At 44.9% G+C, this 22,597-nt stretch overlaps 1 protein-coding gene across 5 annotated transcripts in view; it reads left to right on the forward strand.

The window, feature by feature from the left end:
* Positions 1 to 894: 894 nt before the first annotated feature.
* Positions 895 to 22,597, forward strand: part of ARFGEF3 (ARFGEF family member 3) — a 185,630-nt gene continuing 163,927 nt past the window's right edge. For 3 of the 5 annotated variants that reach the window (XM_045058104.1, XM_045058105.1, XM_045058106.1), the window contains exons 1-2: positions 895 to 1,129; positions 9,765 to 9,816. In XM_045058104.1, the coding sequence (XP_044914039.1) occupies positions 1,045 to 1,129; positions 9,765 to 9,816 (137 nt within the window). In that variant the 5' untranslated portion in view covers positions 895 to 1,044. Of the gene's footprint in view, positions 1,130 to 9,764; positions 9,817 to 20,613; positions 21,738 to 22,597 lie in introns of those variants that run through there. The other 2 variants (XM_045058108.1, XM_045058107.1) reach the window with 2 other exon arrangements.

A 22,597-nucleotide genomic window follows, 5' to 3' on the forward strand; every position in this document is an offset into this window, starting at 1 on the left:
CCCTGGCCGATGCTGCTTTCCTTCCACATCCGGCCACCCGGTCTGTTTCCCAAGTTCAGCCTAAGGGTTCTCCATTGCGGAGGCTCTTCCTGTCCACCCTCTCCCACCCCCACCAAAGTTGGATACCTGTTTGGGCCCCTGTGCGTCCCCCCCCTTTTTTTTTCAGAGAATAACAATTTAGCTCAAGAGAGGAAGGGAAATCGGGGTGGCGGGTGGGGGGGGGGGAATAGAAGAGACATTTTTAAAAGCGGGTTCGAGTACAAAAATGTGTTTTGAGGGTAACTCTTGGAGGCTGGGGAAGTAAGTGCCTCTCCGGGCCTGGCTTCCTCGTGTGTATAATGGGGATGTGAACCCCCACCCTCAAGCCCCTCCACGGGATAGTGTTGGTACAAGGTTGGGCAGAGCAACAGTCTATTCCCAGGTAGCGCCCGAGCCTGTCACCGAGAGTGGCCCAAGAGGGCTGCTCACTAAACAGAGAGCGCCGGACAACGGGATGCTAGGGCGCGCCGCCACACCGCGCGGGGTGCTCCGTAAGGCCGGCGGGGCCGCTCCCACGCCGCCCGCCGCGGCGCAGGGCCGGGGTCGCGGGTCGGGGTCGGGGTGACCGCGGCGAGGCCCCTCCCCGCCGGCTGCCCGCCGCCGATCAGACGCTCCCTCGGGCCGCGCCCGGCCAACGCCCGGCCGGCGAGCCAGCTCCGGACATCCGCCTCCACCTTTCCGCGGGGCCTCGGGGCCTGCACGGGCGGCGGGTCGGGGGCCGCGGCCTCCGGACTCCAGCCTCCAGCCTCCAGCCCGCCGCCGCCGCGCGCGCCGAGCGCACCTGACCCTGGCGGGCGGGGCGGCGGGCGGGGCGGGGCGGCGGGGCTGACGTGGCCCGCGGCATGGAGCGGGCGTGATTCATCAGCCGCCGCGCCGGGCCGGAGGGAGGCGAGCGCAGCGGCCGCCTAGGCGCCCGGGGCCGGGCAGTGGCGGCGGCGGCGTTCCTGGCCGGGCCTCGCGCGCGCTCCTCTCGCTGTCGGTGGCCGGGCCCCTACGAAGGTCAAGATGGAAGAGATCCTGAGGAAGCTGCAGAAGGAGGCGTCCGGGAGCAAGTACAAAGCCATCAAAGAGAGCTGCACCTGGGCCCTGGGTAAGCGCGGGGCGCGGGGCACCTGCCCGGCCGGTCGGCGCCCGCGCCCCTGCTCGCCGCCGCCGGAGGGCCGCGCGGGCTGGGGCTGAGCCGGCCCTGATGCGTGGGGGGGTGCTTCCGCGGAGCTTCGGTGATGGATGCATTTCGCGCGATTTGCGAGAGTTGCCTCAGTGATTAGATGTGGGATATGAGAATTTTGGTTCGGGCGTTAGCATCCATCCGCCTCCCCTCTGGTCTCTATCTTCTAGTAAACCTTAAAGGGGAACGGCCGTCTTCCCCGCCAGGAGGCCCCCTTTTCCAGATCCCCAGCAAGGTGGATGATGGTCACCCATCTCCGAGTTAGGACCACCAGCCGGTGCGAATCCAGGGGCCCGATTCCAAGCGCCTGTGGGGAAGAGGGAAGTTGAACCAGCAACCCCCGTCTGGAAACACTGGCGAATGTGACCAGCCAGGAATGGCTTATTTGATTTGATTTTCCAGATAGCGGCCGGCTTGTTGAGTATTGGCTTCCATGCTTATTGTACATGAAGAATTACGCACGGGTGGGATTGTGTTACGTCTGCAATTCTGTTGTGGTCTGCCCTTCAGACAGGTGGGATTTTAAATTTGTGGGCTGTGCAAGCATTGAAATATGTTCCAGGTGGCACATTTGGGTTTCCCGTCAGACCCAGGGGGCAGAACTCCACCTCAGAGAAGACGGAAAGACATTCCAATTAAGCAGGAATTTGGGCAATCAAAATTTTGTTTCTGGTTGGGAATGCAGAGGGATCAGGAGCATGCCTTGGGTGATAGTGATGGGAAGAAGGAAAGGCCGAGGAGAAACCAAGGCAGCCCCGTGGGGCCCTGGCCTTGCCCAAGCCTGCATGTGATCCCTCGGTTGCCATTCAGTTACAAAATACAATTACATCTCTTTCTCTCTTGACCAGGAAGCAGTCAGTGCTTGTTATGACACCGATGTGGTACAACCTGAAAAGAGATAAGTGCCATTAGCAGGTTTGCCTCTAGATGTAGAATCCGATGATGTTTTAGGCAACTCTGTTAACACTTAGAAGATCCGAATTCACATGTGTTGGGTGTGTGTGTACAAGTAATCATAGCAATATCATTTTTCTTTAACATCTGCCTATCATCACATTTTCTACCAGGAACTTTATCACGTAGGCAGAACTTGACCATTGTTTACTGTTACAGAAATATGGACCAAATATAAATGAGCAGCGAGGCTCTTAAAGCCACAGGACTATTTTTGCATTGCCATTGTCATTCAGCAGAGTGATTCAGAGCTAGATTCCCAAATGCCTCTAATGAAGGGTCACAGATGGCTGAGTAACATAATAAAGCAGGGCTTGACTGCGCTTTAAACATGCCATTCCTTGTGTTCGTTATTATTTTGCTGTAAGTTAAGCAGATTTAGATAACAGGGAAGAGAAGTGTAATGTAGTATTTTTAATGTTTAAATTTTGATACTCAACATCTTGTTAAGTTATACGGCAGTGTTGCTGAGTTTAAGTCCTTGAACCCACCTGGGAAGTAAGTAGACTATCTGAGTCGAGCCTGGAGTCCAGCCTGACTATAAGAGCGGATGTGATTCCTTTCCCAGTGACTGTTCTATAGGTACCAAGAGGAGACGACAGTACACGAGATAGTTAAGTAACAGGGCCTGGCATTCGTTGTACAGGTTGAAATGAGTAAATCAGGAAAACATCAAAAGAGGAGGTCATGTGTGTGGGGTTAGGGGTTGAGTGGTGGGAATTGGTGTGAGCTGGTGGGCTTTTAAAGTAGATTTGAATTGGGATGCCTGGGTGGCTCAGTCAGTTGAGCGTCTGACTTTCACTCAGGTCATGATCTCGCAGTTTGTGGGTTCAAGCCCTGCATCAGGCTCTGTGCTGATGGCTCAGAGCCTGGAACCTGTTTCGGATTCTGTGTCTCCTTCTCTCTCTGCCCCTACCCTGCTCATGCTGAGGCTCTCTGTCTCTCAGAAATAAATAAAAATGTTAAAAAACTTTCGATTAAAAAAAGTAGATTTGACTTGAAAAATAGGTAAGCTGTGGATTCCTTCTTTTCTTCACTTATTTAGCAAACATTTATGAAGGCCTCCCCTGTACTGAGCAGTGGGGATATAAGGACGAGTAAAATGCTTCCTCCCTATAAGGAGTGTGTTAGAAGGGCATGTCAGAGGGAGAAGACAACATGAACAAAGGCTATATGGTTTCCTGTTCTCTTTCCCACTCCAGTCTATGTTCCACCGGTCCACCAATTTTTTTTCTTTTTTTTTTTTTTTTTTTACTGTAAACACTTTCCCCTCCTCAACCTCCATAATTTCTGTCTAGCTTAAAGGGTAAATTCCTTAGAACATGCTTCAGAATCCAACCCTGGCTGTTCTTTCTTACTGCTCCCCCTACCAAGGGTTCAATAAACTACAAACACTTCCTTGAACACGCTGTGCCCTGCACACTCCTCTGCCTTTACTCATGCTGAGAATTCCATTTCCAGACTCCTAAGGCCCACCTCACAGAGGAAGCATTTCCTGAGCTCTTCAGTTGAATCCGTTTCTCCTCTGTGTTTGGAGCCCTGCCCTCATGACTGTCTTAGAGCACCTGCTACTTGGGGTTATAGTTGGCTGTAGCTACTCTTCTAGGGCCAGGATAATTGAGAAATATCGTAGTCAGGAGACCAAAAGCAAATGAAGAACAAAGGAAAACAAAACCCTAATTCAAGTTGATTTAAGCAAAACAATTTATTCACTGTATTAACTCACTATCCCTGGTGAGGCTAGCTGTGGGGGTGAGTTTGGTTCAGGAATTAGACGCTGTTCAAGGACCTTGTTCTGCTCTTTTTGGGGTGACTGACATGCTCTACGTGAGTCTCCATGGCTTTGGGCTTCTGGATGATCACATTTAGACCATCTCATGAGAAAGAAGCATTAGCACACTTGGACCATCGGAGGGGAGAGGGATCATCTCCCACTAAAGCCATCATGGGAGAGAAGAGTCATTTCCACCCCTAGTCCGTCTCAAGAGAAAGGAGTTATCTCCCACTTGCACCATCATAGGGGAGAGGGGTCACCATGACATTTAGCCTGTCACAGGAGAGAGGAGTCATCCCCCACTGAAACCATCTCTATCGCAGGAGATAGGCCATGGCCATACCTAAACCATCGCGGGAGAAAGAGGTCATCTCCCACTTGGCCCATCATCCAATTGTCTCAAGAGACTGGAGCTGTTCTAGCCACTCCTCCCAGCTTTTGGTTTCATTTGTTCTCTCTTGATCCTGAGGAGTCACGTGTGTACCCGAACCAGTCCTCTAGCTAAGGAATAGAATGGCCTAACTGGCCTAGGCCTAGGCTACAAGGCTTAATGAAATCTCTGAGTCAGAAAGGGATGGTTTCCTAAAAACAAAGGTAGCTTGCTGTTTCAGAAGACAAGGGAGTGGACGCTGGTCAGCCAAAACAACAAAGGTCGACAGTGTAGACAAGTGCTTCTTGAACACAGGGACTGTTGCTGACGTTTCTTTGTGGCTTCTGCCCCTGTAGGAGGAGAAACAGATGTTCAATAAACAAAGTCCATTGGTCACTCGTTTGGGTCTTAAGTGATATTCATCTTTTTTTCTATTTATAAACTTATATATACTCATTTTAGAATATTGAAAAATGTTTGTACAGCATAAAGAAAAAAACTAATATCACTTGTAATCTCAACACCCAAATCACATTTTGGAGTATTTCCCTTCTGCAAAGGGTTATACTATATATGGTGGACTGTCATTTGTTTTCATTTTTTAACTTTGGTTTTTTGGTTTTATTTTCTACTTTGTTATTAACACTTAGCTGAAAATCAGTTTTCTTTTTTTTTTATTTCTAACGATTTTTTTTTTGAGTAATCTCTACACCCAGTGTGGGGCTTTGAACTTACAACCCCAAGATGAAGAGTCACATGCTCTACTGACTGGGTGAACCAGGTGCCCCCGAAAATCAGTGTTCTTAATGGTTGTGTAACTACAGATAAGGAATATAGGTATGTATCTTTCCTCTATTTGTATATTTCCTCTATTTTTGAGGTATCTATCTTTCCTCTCTATATAGGTATGTATCTTTCCTCTATTTTATCTACAGATAAGGAATATAGGTATGTATCTTTCCTCTATTTTGAGTGAACGAGGTTATGTATTTTTCTCGTCAGGGAGACAAGGGTCTGACTAGGGAACAGACAAGAATAAGGGAAGGGGTCAGATTGTAGACCGAGGAGAGAATAGCATTCTCCTTCAAGAACTGGCAATCCCAGAGGCATGTGAGCCGGGAACGGCTGGATGGGATAAGATGTCAGAACATCAGAACTGGAAGGGCCTGTGTCTTCATTTTAGAAACTTTTCGTGTTTTATGTATGTCCGGGGACTTGTGTACAATGGATTTGGAAGATGGAGGAGAGGGGAAAGAAAACTAGAGAGAGGCTGGGACGCCGGGTGGGGGAAAAAGAGTCCATTCACTGCCATCCTTCCCTCCACCTTCCCACCTACTTTTGCTTCCAGCCACAGTTTCTGTTATACTCGCAGCCACACACTTCTTAAAAAGTCTCTGTAGTGATCGTGTCCACATCCCCACTTTCTACTTACCCTTCAGCTCACTGCCATCTGACTTCCTCCTTCATCATTCCACCAACGGAGGGTGAAGGCTAAGGTACACAGACCTCGGTCCAGCAGGGCGCTCTCAGCCCCACAGCACATACCCATGGACGCCTGACCCTGGCCTCCAGGACCACCCCCTGCCAATTTTTATCACGCCTGGGCGGCTCGGTCTCCTTTGCCAGCTCCAGCACTTACCCCTAGCCGAAATGTTTGAGTGTCTCAGGAGTTATCCCTGAGCCCTCTTCTCTTACCTCCAACCCCACTGGAGTGGAACGCAGCCAGACCCAGGGCTCCTTGTTAGCAGTTGTAGGGCTGGGCACTATTGAACATCCTGACTTGAACAGAAACCCCTCTCTCTGATGAGGGGAACTACACTGATTTGGTTGTTTAGTGTCAAACCCTCCTCTTGGGGAGCGGCATCAAACTGTCCCGAGCACTGGCCCCTGCCCTGCTAACTGGAGGCTGTGCTGATGCGAGTGGTCTTGGATATGCTCCCTGCACATGCATCTCAGGGCTTCGCTTTCTTGTTATCACGTCTCATCCTAACAACTGACCTCAGTTCTTCCCATTCCTCTGTTGGCCTTGTTGGCGACAGCATAACCGACCCTGCTGATCCTATCTTTCTGTTTTGCGGATCCTCTTGCTTACGCCTACTGTTTGTCCCTTTGGCCACAACAGACCCAGATCCTATCATCACGTTTTGGACTGTTCGTACTCCTGAGTCTCAGGGATACATCTCGTGTCCATTTTTCCTTCTGATCTTTTAACGGGCTGGGAGAAAGGTTCCTCCTCCTCCAATGAACCCGGTTCACGTTGACAGGGCTCGTCGACCCTAAGCAGTGAAGAAAGGAGTCAACGCAGTTTGAGCTGAAAAACTGGGAACACATTGGAGCTTGTGATATTGGGATTTCTAATAAGAAATATATATTTGGTCTTTGTCCTGGCTCCTGGCACGGAGCCCCTAAAATCCTTGAATTTCCTAGGTGAAGAGAACCTGAAAGTGGTTTGTGCCATGTTAGGGAAGTGACCTAAGAATGGGGGCCAGTTGCCCGGAGAACCTACCCTGTGTTTAGAGAGTTGGAATTTTTAATCCCACCCCAGACGTCCAGGGAAAGGAGAAGGGCTGGAGATTGAGACTGGTCTCGGATGGCCAAGGATGTCATCATTCCTGGGTGATGAAGTCTCCATGGAAAGACCAAAAGAACACAGTGTGGAGAGCTCCTGGGTGGGTAAACACACGGAGGTTTGGGGAGAATGGGACCCTCGGAGTGCATAGAAGCTCCACGCATTTTTGCCACACCTTGACGTATGCATCTCTGCGTACCACATGTTTTCACTAGGCGGCTCTGTCTCCTTTGCCAGCTCCAGCTGCCCATTCCTGAGTTACGTCCTTTTATAATGAGCCAGGAATGTAGTGAGTGAAATGTTTCTCTGAGTTCTGCGAGCTATCCTAGCAAATTAACTGAACCCAAGGAGGGGGCCATTAGACCCTTCAACCTACAGCCGGTCAGGCAGAAGCCCAGGTGACAACCTGGATTTGGGATTAGTGTCTGAAGAAGGGGGGGGGGGGTGCAGTCCTGGAGGACTGAGCCCTTAACCCGTGGGATCTGATACTCTCTCCAGGTAGATAGCGTCAGAATTGAGTTAAATTGTAGGACACTCAGCTGGTGTGAGAGAATTGCTTGTTCATGTGGGGAAGCCTCCCCCCTCCCCCTCCCCCCACATACATCAGAATTGGGTGCAGAATTGTTAGAGCTATTGAAATAGAACAGTTTTTAGGTTGGGGGGGTGCCTGGGTGGCTCAAGCGGTTGAGCGCCCCACTCTGTCTCAGCTCAGGTCATGATCTTGCGGTTTCATGGGTTCGAGCCCCACATCAGGCTGTGCACTGACAGTGTGGAGCCTGCTTGGGGTTCTCTCTCTCCCTCTCTCTGCCCCTCCCCTACTCACGCTGTCTTTGTCTCTCTCAAAATAAATAAATAAGCTTAAAAAAAAAAAAGAACAGTTTTTAGAAAAAGAATCGTGTTTCATTTTCTCTACAATTGGAGGCAGAAATAATGTGTATAATCCACAACAATGGTAAAGTATTGAACATCCAGCCTGAATTCATGAGATTTAAGAGTGAGCCTCCTTTCAGTATCCCTAGCTATAGGGCGATTTAAAAAAAAGTTGAATATATCACGTCCTAAGTGTGCATGAGAATAATGAGATGTCGCATAAAATGCTTTGTCAACTGCGAAGTCTCTCACAAGTATAAATTATTATTTAAGGGTATTGAAACAGTATTTTCAAGGAAATAGCTTTCCTTCCTATATTTACTATTATTTTTTTAAGTTTATTTATTTTGAGCGAGAGAGAGAGAGAGAGAGAGAGAACAAGTTGGGGAAGGGCAGAGAGAGAGAGGGAGAGAGAGAATCCCAAGCAGGCTCCATACTGTCTTTGCAGAGCCCAGTGCGTGGCTGGAACTCAGGAACCACAAAATCATCACCTGAGCTAAAGTCAGGTGCTTAACTGACTGAGCCACCCAAGTGCCCCATTATGTTTTAATTGAAGTTTAGTCGACATACAATACTATATTGATTTCAGGTGTACAACTTAGTGTTTTGACCATTGTATACATTACAAAATGTTCACATTTAAGTGTGGTTACCATGTCATCATGCAAAATTATTAAAATATTATTGGCAATATTCCCGATGCTGTACTTTTCATCCCTGCGACTTACTTAGTTTGTAACTAGAAGTTTGAATCTCTTAATCCCCTTCGCCTATTTCACCCATCCCCCACACCCCTCCCCTCTGGTGATCACTAGTTCTCTGTACACGTTCATGAGTGTATTTTTTGTTTTGGTCTATTTTGTTTTTTGGATTCCACATAGAAGTGAAATCATGTGGTATTTGTATTTGTCTGATTTATTTCACTTAGCATAACGCCCTCTAGGTCAATCAATGTTGTCACAGATGTCACATTCTTCTTTATGGCTGAGTAGTATTCCATTGTATATATTATACCACATCTTCTTTACCCATTCATTCATTGAGGGACACTTAGGTAGCTTTCATATCTTGGCTATTGTAAATAATGCTGTGATAAATGTAGAATGCATATATCTTTCCAAATTAGCGTTTTTGTTTTCTTTGAGTAAAGGAGCCCATAACAGTGGAATTAGTGAATTTTGAATGGTAGTTCTATTTTTAATTTTTTGGGAAACCTCCACACTGTTTTTCACAGTGTCTGTACCAATTTACATTTCCGCCAACAGTGCACAAGGGTTCTCTTTTGTCACATCCTTGCCAACACTTATTTCTTTCCTTTCGGATTCTAGCCATTCTGACAGGTGTGAGTTAATATCTCACAGTGGTTTTGATTTGCATTTCCCTGATGATGAGGGACGTTGAACATCTTTTCATGTGTCTGTTGGCCATTGTATGTCTTCTCTGGAAAAATGCCTACTCAGATCCTCTGCCCATTTTTAAATTGGATTATTTGTGTATTTTCTGGTGTTGAGTTGTATGAATTCTTCATATATTTTGGATATTAACTCCTTATGAGATACATGATTTGCAAATATTTTGTCCCATGCATTAGGTTGCCTTTTGTTTTTGTTGATGATTTCCTTTGCTCTGCAAGAGCTTTTTAGTTTGATGTCATCCCAAGGGTTTGTTTTTACTTTTGTGTCCTTTGTCCTTTCTCTGCTTTTTATTACAAGAATACAGCATTTTAGCCAGTTAGCCAATAGGTTAAACTGGCATTCCAGTTCAGGTTAAAAATTTAACTATTCATTTCGTATCTCTATAGGGAAATATATCCTAATTTTAAACTTCTTTAAGGGCGTCCTTGGAGCTATCAAGGGGGAAGGATTTTGAAGTATGGATAACTTGCATGCAGATAATTGAGAACTGACCAATTTATAATTATAGGATTTTCTAGGGGGAAAAAAAAACTAACCATGATATTTATTTGCAGATTCCCACTCTATACATATTTATTTTTAACTTTGTAATTTTCCTTCTGCAGAAACCCTGGGTGGTGTGGATACCATTGTCAAGATCCCCCCACACTTGCTGAGGTAAGGAGACCGGAGTTGTATAATACAGTGAAAGTAAAAATCTCCTACTGGGTTTCCCTGAAAGCCCAGATAATCTTACTGGCTTATAGCCTTTTACTTGTGGACCAATGGCTTTTTTACATCCATGAAATGGGATAGATCATGAGGTTAGCATGATGGGGACCTGATTGTGGTGATTTCTAGGCATCTGTGGAATGAGTGACGTCAGTAATCTGAAAGAAACAGCTGAGGAAGTGAGATGAAAGGATAAAATTGGTCAAGGAGAAAAATGACTAAAACCTCAATAAGAATGTAGCCAGTGGGCAAAGTCTTTGACCGTAGATCGGGAAGTGGCACCCCCACTGGGGAGAAGCAGCCCTACACCCTGTGGGGTGGATCTAACTCCCACCAGCCCCTTGGCTGAACACTATCTCACAAACTCTGGCCACCTACAACAGCCCTGAGATGGTGAGTCTATTTTCCCCACCTTCCGGACAATTCCCCATCATCCTTCACCAATGAGAGAAATGCCCTCTGTGGGAGATTTGGAAAGAACAAATAAGAAAGTTGCCCATAATTACACCACCTAAAGGTAGCCGCTAAAAACAGTTTAATAGATTTTCTTAACAGACTTTTTCCTACATATACATATTTTTATAAGTTAATATGAAATTTTAATTATGTTTGTTTCCTGCTTGTTTCTTCAGCCCATATCATATGAAGAACATTTTCTAATGTCAATATATGTTCTTCAAGTTAAAATATTATATATTCTTCCATTATATGGGTGCTCTAACATTTATTTAATTAGTTTCTTTTAAGTTTACTTATTTATTTGGGGAGAGTGAGAGAGAGTGCACAAGTGGGGGGAGGGGCAGAAAGAGAGGGAAAGCGAGAATCCCAAGCAGGCTCTGTGCTGTCAGCGCAGAGCCCGATGTGGGGCTTGATCTCATGAACCGTGAGATCATGACCTGAGCCAAAATCAAAAGTCGGATGCTTAACCAACTGAGCCACCCAGGCACCCTGGTAATTTTCTTAGTATTAGACCTTTGGATGGTTTCCAGATGTTTTGGGACATTATTAAAAATATTGAACTTACAGTCTTTTGTTGAGTATAGTCCTAAACTGTCAGGACATAATGACTTATTAGGCGTTTTCCATCTCTGCAAGTAGAATGAACAAGAATTATGATTCCGTGTCTTTTAAAAATTTATTGCTTCTCCTATAGCATCTGCTGCAAGCTGACATATTGTAAGGAAATTCATGTGTTTATCAAACCACACGCACTTTTGTGTGCATAAAGCTAAATGGACAGAATGGCTGCCAGCATCGCTCTTGTCCAGGGGGGCTGGGGGCGGTGTTCCAGCTGGGGTACCCATGCACGTAGGAGAACATGAAGACGCTCCTAGAGATACGAAGGCATAGGTAGTTTAAGGGAGATGATTTCCTGGTCCTCATTATTTTGACCCTTTCCAAAAACTGATTTTGCCACATCTCTTTTTCTAGCCTACCTAGTATAGTCCCTCTTCTTCCCCTTGAGCAAGGAAGGCATCGCCATTACCCATCCCATTCTGAATCTTACCGCGGTATGTTCTGCGGGGGTGCAGAAATGTCTTCCCCCAACAAAGGACTGTGAAAATACGAGTGTTTGTGTTGGTGAAAGGGATGACTGTAATGACCAGACCACACATCTTTTTGCAGGTTAGTTTTTACTTCTTGGCTTTCAGCAACATTGAAGGAAGACCTCTTCTAGTTACGATAGACACAAAAAGATGTTTTGATGCCAAGTCTCCTTCATTCTTACTTATGTAACTAAGTTTTCTTACTGCTTACATCTGTAAGAGTGAAAAAGTCTAGAAATGATGTTAAATCCCACCTTATTCTAGCAAGAAGGGATACTCATCCATAGATATATGAAGTAATTGAAGATAAAAATAAACAAGGCCTACCTATCTGTTTCTTTAGGAATGCATTTCCGATAAAGTTATACTTTTTGTGTTAACTACATTAACATTCTTATATATAATCATTAATACTGTTTGTATCAGTTAGGTGCATTCATAATGGTACCTCAAGCCAGAAGAAAAGTAAACACTTTTAAGCTTCATGAGCACAGGAGACTTTTAAAAAATCACTTTATATACATTTTATACACAGAAATATAGTAGGGAGATTAATAAAAAAGCTCTCAAGAATTGAAACATATTGGGGCGCTGAAGTAGCTTGGGTGGTTGAGCATCTGGCTCTTGATTTTGGCTCAGGTCATGATCATAGGGTTCATGGGATCAAGCCCTGCATTGGGCTCTGCTCTGACAGTGCAGAGCCTGCTTGGATTCTCTCTCTCTCTCTCTCTCTCTGCCCCTGCCCCATTCATGTACAGTGCCTCTCAGAATAAATAACCATTAAAAACATAATTGAAACATATAATATTGAGAGAAAATTAAGCTGGGGAAGCAGAATGGAAATACAAGTTCAAGGAGAAAAGAGAACAATGTAGGGGCGCCTGGGTGGCGCAGTCGGTTAAGCGTCCAACTTCAGCCAGGTCACGATCTCGCGGTCCGTGAGTTCGAGCCCCGCGTCAGGCTCTGGGCTGATGGCTCAGAGCCTGGAGCCTGTTTCCGATTCTGTGTCTCCCTCTCTCTCTGCCCCTCCCCCATTCATGCTCTGTCTCTCTCTGTCCCAAAAATAAATAAACATTGAAAAAAAAATTAAAAAAAAAAAAAAAGAAAAGAGAACAATGTAGCATCTTTTACTCTGAAGAGTTCACTCATAGGAGCGCCTCAGTGGCTCAGTGGGTTAAGCATCTGACTTCAGCTTAGGTCATGATCTCAAGGTTTATGAGTTTGAGCCCCGCAGCAGGCTCCATTCTGACAGCTCAGAGCCTGGAGGCTGCTTCGGATTCTGCGTCTCCCTCTTTCTCTGCTCCTCCCCAGCTCGTGTTCTGTCTCTCTCATAAATAAACATTAAAAAAAATTTTTTTTAAGTTTGCTCATATACTTTTTTGATGGATGAAGCTGGTTTTCAAATCGGTGTGGTATTTCGATTTCATTAATACATTTAAATAAATGATATGTTTTAACTAAAAACTGTTATAATTCCAATATGCCAGAATTATAGCCTTTTCAAGTAATTAGAATTATGACGAAGAAATGTAAACGTCAATTTAAAATATGTGCAAACCAGAACTTTACATTTTTCTTAGTGGCTATTGGAGCCAGAAAGGCTCTAAAAGCTATTTCCAAATCCAGAGAGTGGTTGAACCTGAAAGCTGAGCTTTCTGTGGTTCTGGGTCTGCGATAAAAGTTCTGCCTATTAGTGTTAGGCCTAAGAACATAACAGTGATACCAGAAGAGGCTCCTGGCCTACTGCTTAAGAATGTTCATCAAAAGACAACTGGTCTTGGGGCGCCTGGGTGGCGCAGTCGGTTAAGCGTCCGACTTCAGCCCGGTCACGATCTCGCGGTCCGTGAGTTCGAGCCCCGCGTCGGGCTCTGGGCTGATGGCTCAGAGCCTGGAGCCTGTTTCCGATTCTGTGTCTCCCTCTCTCTCTGCCCCTCCCCCGTTCATGCTCTGTCTCTCTCTGTCCCAAAAATAAATAAACGTTGAAAAAAAAAAAATTTAAAAAAAAAAAAAAAAGACAACTGGTCTTTCCCAGCTCTTGGTGTGTGTGTTGGGGCGGGGGGCAGATGAGTTAGAGAAAGTGAAGTATTAATGGAAACATGGTTGGTCTCCGTTCAGCCATGACATTTAACTTTACTTTCACCCATGGCCTCAAGATTTACCCAGAGCCAGCTTGCCAGCTTGTATAACCTGTAGAAGGGGGTCACCAAACTGGTGGCAGGGATGGTGGACCAGGAACTGTGGATGAATTCTATCTGTATCTGTATCTATCTATCTATCTATCTATCTATCTATCTATCTATCTATAATGTGTTTTCGTGCTTTCACCGTTGTTAGCAGATAATTCGGAGTGTTTATCCTAATGATAAAGAGTTGGTGATGCCATCCTTGTGTGCAAGGGAATGTGTTTGTATTCCAGGCGTGCAGTGAGGTCTATCAACCATTTTTGTACAGAGAACTAAACCATATAAATGAGACGAAGCAGATGTGAGCCTTGCACTCAAAGGTTTTACAGTCAGAGGGAGGAGAATAAAGAAATACCTAGCTGGAAAACACTGTTTTTGTGGTAGCGACTGTAAATTTATGGTAGGTTTTATATATTTAAGGAGGTTTCAGTCTGACTATGATTCACAATAGTTGGGAGGTTTTTAAGGCCTCTTTCAGGGTATAGGAATAAGCCATAGTTAGGACAAAAAAGAGCCATTGAATCAATATTTGTCTGATTTCCTATTTCCCTTTATCATAAGGGGAAGCGATATAGTGAGATATGCTGTAATGGGCTTTTCTTCTTTTGTTGTGAAATCAGTCTTCCTTTGATTCTTTGATTCCACTGCCAGGAATTTTTAAACCGAGAGTACTTACTCTGTCCAGTTATTTAAGAGGGCATCTTTCTATTGTTTGAGTACCTGCTCAAAAAAAAAAAAAAAAAATCTAGGGACTGTAAATATTTGTGCATAAGAATTTGGATACGTTGATTATTTGTCTTCAGTTATGTTTTAAATCTTTTTCTTCAATTATATTTCTATTTAGTATATGGTAAAGAAAGCAGATTCGTTAACGATGTCTTGTATTCTCCTGATTTTATATTTCAGATTCAGTTTCCATTTCTGATAATCACTTAGAAGCGTTTATTTGCAGGTATTTTGTTGTTTTGGAAAGGGCAATAGGGAATAATTCAAATCTCAAGGACTTTTGCTGTGCTGTTTTTCTTAAGTTTTCTTTTGCCACTGATGGATTGCTTTTTATGATAAATATATTAACATCGTGATAAATCATTGCTAATATTGCTGCGCTCAGTTGCGTATATTAGGAATGATAGCTCCGATCAGAAGAAGACTGAAACCTCGAGAGACCTATGGTCGTATTACTTCTGTTTTACCATTGATTGCTCTGAGGACTTCTTGTACAAACCACAGTAGTCCAAAGTGGACTACTGTCACGTGAATGATTTTAGTCACAGTGCCCTATTCAGTCATGTGTAGGGCATTGTCGGGGGGGAAGCCCCACCATAAAACATTGTAGGTGAAGCTGAGGAGTGATCAGAGGCATTGCCTGTTTCCCCCTCAAGCTCCTTCATTGAGCCACTGTCCACTCTCCTGGTTTATAAAGTTAGCAGCTATAGCAACAGGGATAGGCATTCATGCAGCGTGCCGGTGAGATTCAACGTCAGGGATGGAGGAAGCTCCAGGGTGACCTTTCCCGAGTTTGTTAGTAGACAGTTACGTGAGAATCATTCTACCTTCTTGCCCTAAGTCTTGATTTTGAACTTGGGAGTGGAACTTTAAGAAGTCCTTATCTTCCGCCATGAGGAGCCTGTACCCTCACTGTCTTTGCTCCTCGTTTGCTTCTTCTTAAACTTCAGGCCTTCCATGTCTTCACAGGGTCGAAAACCTATGAATTCGTGGGCCATCACAGTGTCCCTATACTCAGGAAGGAGGTCATCAAGTAGTTCAGGCTCTTCCTTTGATTGGGGTTTCCACTTCTAGGTCCTACTTGTCTGATAAGCAGAAGGCAACTTTCGGTGCTTCCTAATTGGGATAGACTTGGTGAACTATCTCTGACCAAGGTCACCACTAATAGTCCTTGACTTCATTGTTGTTAGCCACTGGTTTTTCAACCAAGTGACAAATTAGCCTGGGAAGCTACTGATCAAGAAATATTAGTAGCTAATAACACAAAACGTTTTCTGGTCTCTGACACTTTTCTACTTTATCTTCTCACCCCCTAAACCTCCTTGCTTTTTCCCTGTGGTTTGGGAATCAAGCGATATAACCAAAATAGCCTGGTCATTTATGAATTCTTCAGGGCTACTGTGGTTTTTGTTATGAATATTCAGGTGTGATGCCTGTGTTTTGTGAAGCTGTCACCAGCCTTGCCTGGCAGGGAGCCCCTGGCTTAAGCCCACCTGGAGTTACCACAACTTCTGGAATGTTGAGTTCTTGCAAGTTGATTCATCAGCCATCCCCCTCTCCGTACCCCGCTGTCCTTGCCGTGGCTTGGTTAAGATGATACCTGCTTCCGTCTGATCTTTTTTTTCTCAGAACTGTTGAAGAGTTTATATTATATCCAACCCTAATTGTGAAAAAGAAAAGGGTTCTTCTGTGGACCTTTCAGTACCATTGTTGTATGCAGTCACTGCCTCTTCCAGATCATTCTTTTTTTTTTTTTTAATGTTTATTTATTTTCAGAGAGAGGGAGAGTGTATGCATGCATGCATGCATATGTGCACACATGAGTGGGGGAGGGGCAGAGAGAGGCAGGGGGAGAGAGAATCCCAAGTAGGCCCCACACACAGTGTGGAGCCTGACCCAGGGCTCGATCTCGCAAACCATGAGATCGTGACCTGAGCCAAAATCCGTAGTCGGACGCTTAGCTCACTGAGCCACCCAGGCGCCCACCAGATCATTCTTGACCTGCTGGCACATTCCTAAAAAATGTTCTTCCCTGTCTCATGGAGTTTTGCAGTGTTCTTCTGCTTCTGAGTTTTGGTTGGGTGTGGTCAGTCTCACCCAGAGACTGGGCCAGAATGGCTTGCCTGCTGTCTTTTCTAGTGGATTTGGAACTCCAAATTCTGGTGGCTGTGGATCTGGACATCTTCACATAACTCTACATAAATCCGTAAGGAGGATGCTTTTCACTCCATGCCGAGGCCCAGACACGTTAGGCCACTACAAGTTTGATGTCTTGGTTGAGCTGCCTGGGTGTTTGACAAACTACTCTGCCTCCCCTGTCAGATTCCCAAGAGGTTCACTGCCCCATGACCAGGAGCAGGTGAGGTGAGTGAGGCTAAGTCATGCAAGTACAGGGCCGGATCCTATCTTTATTTAAAATTTGGCATTTCGTTTGCCATGGCATTTTGGCATTCATTTCGAGTTTTTAAAATGTGGCTTTAAAGCACCTCACACCAATCAGAATGGTTAAAAAAAAAGAAAACAACACAAGACACAACAAGTGTTGGTGAGGATATGGAGAAAAAGAAAAAAAGAATACATATATATTCATACACACACACACACACACACACACACACACACACAATGGAATATTACTCAGCCATAAAAAAAGAATGAAATCTTGCCATTTGCTACAACATGGATGAATCTAGAAGGTATAATGATAAGCAAAATAAGAGAAAGCCAAAAAGGCTTTCATTCATATGTGGAATTTAAGAACTAAAACAAGTGAGAAGAGACCAACAAAAAACCAGACTCATAACTATAGAGGACAAACTGATAGCTCTAAGAGGAGAGGTGAGTGGGGGGGATGGGTGAAAGAGTACACTTATGATGAGCACTAAGTAATTTAGAGAATTGTTGAATCACTATATTGTACTTCTGAAACTAATATAACACTGTGTGCTTGTTATACTGGAATTTTCAAAAGGAAAAAATGTGGCATTAAAATATTATTGATCTTGCTGATTGAGTTTTTTAATGCTCCCTAAAATTTTGTGCCCGAGGCCAGTGCTTCACCCACCTCACCCAAGTTCCAGTCCTGCACTCTTAGAAAGTTCTCATGGCTGCTGGGGCCATCCACCTTCAAATCAAGCTTTATTCTGTCTCGTCTAGATTCCACAGACTGTTTCTTCTGTCCTGCTTTGGGCGGAGCCTCGGCAACATGTACTGTCAGGAAAAACTGCTCTTTCCTAGGATGAAGGGTGTGCTTAGTAAGACCCCACTTCCAGGATACCCTCTCCCACGTGTACTAATGTTTTACTGAAGGCATTTCCCAGCACCTGTTCCTCCTCCTTCCTGGGCCCATCTCAGAAGCTGAAATAAAGCTTGCTTGTTACAAATCTTTCTTCTGCATGCCAAAGCTTAGACTAAAGCAGTAGATCTGAGGTGTTTCGTTAGCGATCCCAAACTCCCTTTATATGGGGCACTAAAACACGAGGGGGGCATTTTCTGACCTGCCCTTTTCATCAAGATTGTCCACTGAGTGTCTCATAACACACAGCCTTTCTCACTTCGTCCTCCTACTTCTCCTTGAAGGCTGAGCTGTGTTTGCTAGAAGTGATCTTTCTCTGTGCCCTCGCTATACATAAATCTCTCATGGCGCTTACCCGTTGTATCGGCAGTTGTCTAGGGGTTCTGTTCTGAGACCCTATGCTCAAGGAGTTCATATATGTAAATTATTCATCTTTTCATCCCCTAGTTCGGTGCCCTGTAAGTGCTTGTAGGATGAAACTGCTTCTCCACACTGCCGTACATATCCCAGGGGACCTGTACCCTCCTCTCCAGAGGTTGAGGAAACATAGTATTTGAAAGAATCCATACCAGAATGGAATCTCAACTTTGGCAATAGAACTTCTCAGGTCTCATTGGCTGATGGGGGGGAGGGGGTTGGTCCCAGAGAGTAGAACCAGAAGCCTAGCACCCAATCCATTGACCTCAGCTAGTAGAGTCTTAAATTCCTCCCTCTCTCGTCAACCAAAGCCCCAACTAGCCTGACGTGTATTAGATCAGGGGTTGGGAGTTGGTTAATGTGCTGGGCCAAAGGACATTGACTCTCCAAGGGTTTCAGCTCTCATTGGCCCACGTGGAAGAGGGAAGCTGCCTGCCCTGCCACACTCCCAACATGAATTTGACTGTGGAGTATTCCTGTTGTAAAGAACTAAAGAACCTTCACCCCCATCCTGTTCTAATCCAGGATTTGCCCCTTCTCTTAGCCCAGGTTATTTACAACAGGACTGGTACCGATGAGATAAAACGGTCCAGGGAACCCTCAGCCTGTCTTGTTAAAAGGCAGCCAATGGCAATGAACCTCTTGTTGGCATTTCTTAGTGCCCCTTTGACAGCAATCCCAGACATGACCCCGGCCATGGCCCAGCTGCCTTTTGCTTACCTTCTCTGTGATTTTTCACATCCAATCTCCGCCTAATTACTTTTCTCCTGCCAGTTGTTGTTCCCAGAAAGACTCTAACAGCCCTTCTTCCCATTTGCCCTTGTCTGTGTCCCCCACACCTCTCCTGTCCCCACCCTGGCTGAGCCTCTGCCCAGCCTTCTGCTTCATTTTGCCTGCCTGGTCCACTTCCTTTTCTCAACTCAGATGTTGGCATGTTCCTCCCTATCTGGATGGGGGGCCCTACTGATCTTTCCTGCAGGATGGGAGCACATTCATCAGCCTTTATGCTTTGAGAGAACCATCCATAATAGCTTTCCATGCCTTGTATGGTTTCATTTTAATTGCCTTTCTGCTGCTTTGATCTATTTTAGTGTTTTAGTTCTGTTTTGAACCCTGGAGCCACTGCTACAGGATGTGCAAAATTTATGTTTGTTTTTTAACTGAAGAAGTCACCGTATCCACATCAACTGGGAAAGACTGTGATTTAAAATGGATGAGGACCGCAAATACCTCAATAGTGGTTTTCGGCAGGCAGTTTCAATCTCATCGTTGTTTCTGCCTTTCTTGTATCTTGGAGAAGTGTTGGGCTCCCCTTGCTATCCTATGGTCAAGAGAAGGAAGCAAAGGATGTTCTTGTAGAATTCCCAGGTCCTGTGTTCAGCTTGTGCTAACTGAATGGAGGCTGTGGCCTAAGTGCAGGACAGGTGCTGCTTATCAGGCTTCCAGGCTATTCCAGGTGAATTGCAAACATTTGTGCTTCTCACGGGTTTAAGCTCATCTTGAGGCCTCCTCTCTTTTCTGGCTTCTGCCTTTCTTCCCCAGTACAGCTGACTTCCCTTGGCAAAGGCATGCAAATGCAAGTAAGTTTTGGCTCTGTTGATATTTTGCTGGTTGTGCAATAGGAAAACAATTTTTTAAAAAAGAAGAGGTTTAAGACAGTTTGGTTAATCTAAGCCTGGCTCATTTTCAAGTTGTAGAGAATTCTTTAGGTCAGCAAGTCATGAAAGGCAGGAAGGAGACTCTGTCAACCTTGCTGGAGGTGGATAGGGACCATTTAAGGGAACAAGGACTTGCCCTGGAGCTGACCTGGTGTTCCAGCTTCCTGAGAGCAGGCTTGCCCGAAACAGGTGAGCAGAATGACATTTCCCTATTGGCCACAAATATTGGCAAAAGGAATGGGGCATGTGGAGAAGCCTTTAGCAGCGGGGATGCTGAAATCCTTGTTAGAAATCAAGGTACCCCAAAGATCTGATTTCTCTCTTTCCTTCCCCTGCTGCTATGGGAGTCAAAGAGTATTCCTGTCACCTTTAACAACAAATGGCATAAGTAACAATACTATACTATTTCCTCACTTATAAAAACCTTCTTCTGTGTGTTATCTGCCAGCCCGTAGGCCCGTCCTAATGGTTTTGTGTTCTATTCCCTTTGATAAGGAGGACCTACAATTAGCTCTCCATTATAAAGCTTCTCCTTGTTAATAGCCCCTGCCCTAAAAGCCCCTGTAAATGATGCAGTCAATTAAAGAAGTGGATAACCCACCCAAAGTAGGATGTAGGGGATCTTGGGCTTGGCTGATATTTTGGAATGTGAACCAGATACTATTAATGCTTGAAAATAGCCATGGCCACTCATCACTCCTTTATGCCAGTTGATGTTTTTATTTTATAGCCCTTGGTTCTAAAGGGAAGTGTGGCAAAGAAACATAAAACTCCATTTTGAGAAAAATATAACCATCTAATCACAAATTTTCTTAAGCCTCTCTCTCTCTCTTTCTTTTTTTTTTTTGAATGGTGTGAAGGTAGGCTTTTTATTCTGTTTGGTTTTTATAATTAAACTGTGCCTTATGGGCGATTTAGGTCCAAATTTCCTGCTTTGTTTCAAAGTATGCCTCTGAGAAATTGTTTCTATTGATGGGTTATAACAGTGGATTCCAAGAGATGGGCAGGGACTGGAGGTTATTGATTCGGTGGTGGAAATGGTTCAGTGAGTTGTTTGTATCTCTCCTTTTCACCCCGCAGGACTTTTTTTCTACTGGGGAAAGCACGGCGCAAAAACTAAAATCATATTTAGTTTCTTGGGACACCTTCCTTTGTTGAATATTTTATATTTTTTCTCTTTTTGTTTTACTGCACATTTAGGTGTGCAGCTGAATGGTTGATAAATCTGTACGACTATGTAATGACACAACAATACCCAGGTGTATCTTTTTCAAGTTAAGTCCAATAAATTTGACTCTGGGGCTCTCCCTTTACCTGTTTGATAGGCCAGGACTCTGTCAATGCGATGCCTCTTGGCATGCTTACCAGGCTTTGTATTTTCTCAACTAATTTCAGGACACTTGAGAACACAGGTTAACATTTTGAAAACCTTCACTGTGTGACAGGGCCTCTCCTCGGTGCTATGCATCCTGATCTCTATCCTGACGGCGCTTTTGTGAGGGAGGCAAGGGAGATGCTGAGGTTTTGGAGAGACCGGCCAAACTCCTCAAGCTGGCCTGGGGCAGAATCGGGACTGTGCTGGACTCCAGAGTTTACTGTCTTAAACTCTGGCGGGGTATTCCCTCTACCATTACTGACTTATCACAGAGGTTTATTTTTTCTTATTTGTAACTTACATGAAAAGCTGAGATATAGAATATTAAATTTCATGCAGTAAATGACTTGATGAAGCACCATCGTTGGAAAGAGCTCTTGGGAAATCTGTATTTAGCCGCTGCTCACTCACGAGAGCAAGGTACTAATGTAGAAATACGGATAAGATCGCCTTGCGCTGAAACAACTTTAAATGCAATCTACAAGGAGTCAGGGCTTTTAAAAGAGGGCGTGTCATACATTCAGGCTGAGGGAAGAAGCAGGAATTATTAGAGCCATTGAGATTAGTGTGTGGACAGGACTTTGCCAGGAAATGACCTAAATTGACTTTTCCTCCTGGTGAGGCAGAAGGAGACCTTAAGATCGAAGACTCTGGTCTGGAATTGATGTGAGTACCCACCGGGGAAGCCTGAGTCATTACGTAATTAGCTAACCCTTACCTCTCGGAGCTTCTGCTCACTTGACTGAGGAAACTGCTAAGCAGCAGCTCAGGTGGTCTCTTTAGGGAGGGTTATGCTGCGCGAGCCTGCAGAATTACCGAGAGGAGATTCAGTGCAGGACTGATTTTTACCGAGTTAGGCCTAAACTGAAGAAACGCATCCAGTATAGATCACGTGCAGGTGGGAGCAGACCTGGACTAACTTTTCATTTAATAAAGTCCAGAGAGAACTATTGTATTTTAAAGTTGGGGGTGTTTTGGTCTCTGAACCTGTAACTTCCCCGTTGCTCGCTTTCTTTTGTAAGCCCCATTTTGTTTTTCTGTATTTGCCAGCTGGGAGAAAAATCTTTCAAAGACAAAAGGGCTTTTGTATGTTTATTTCAGAGTGTTGGCAGAAAAAAAGCCAGGAAACTGTGTCCAGCTGTGGTTGGTGGGGAGGGGCCTGGACACAGAGGCCACCTGGGTTGACCTGGGGAGGGCTGCTGTGTCTGCCCTCTGGGATCTTAACTCCACTTCTGAAATAAAGCTGGCTGTGGAAGACAAGGCCAGTACCCTGACATTTGCTGCAAGCGGGGAGGAGAGCACTCGTGTGTTTCAGACGTTGCAAAACGTATAGTTGTAATTTTAAAGTCAAGAGGATATTTGATTAAGAAAGAGAACCGTTGTTGGTTTAAGGTGTGTGCACCCAAGCACCCGGTACAGGAGACGCCTTTATAAATATTTGCTCGTGAGATCACTTGCAGCGTTCGGTCTTGAATGCCAGCATCTCTAGTCGAGGCGTCTGGAGCTGTGATCAACAGTAGGAGGAC

Source organism: Felis catus, chromosome B2 (genome assembly GCF_018350175.1).
Source record: "Felis catus isolate Fca126 chromosome B2, F.catus_Fca126_mat1.0, whole genome shotgun sequence".
Classification (NCBI taxonomy): domain Eukaryota; kingdom Metazoa; phylum Chordata; class Mammalia; order Carnivora; family Felidae; genus Felis; species Felis catus.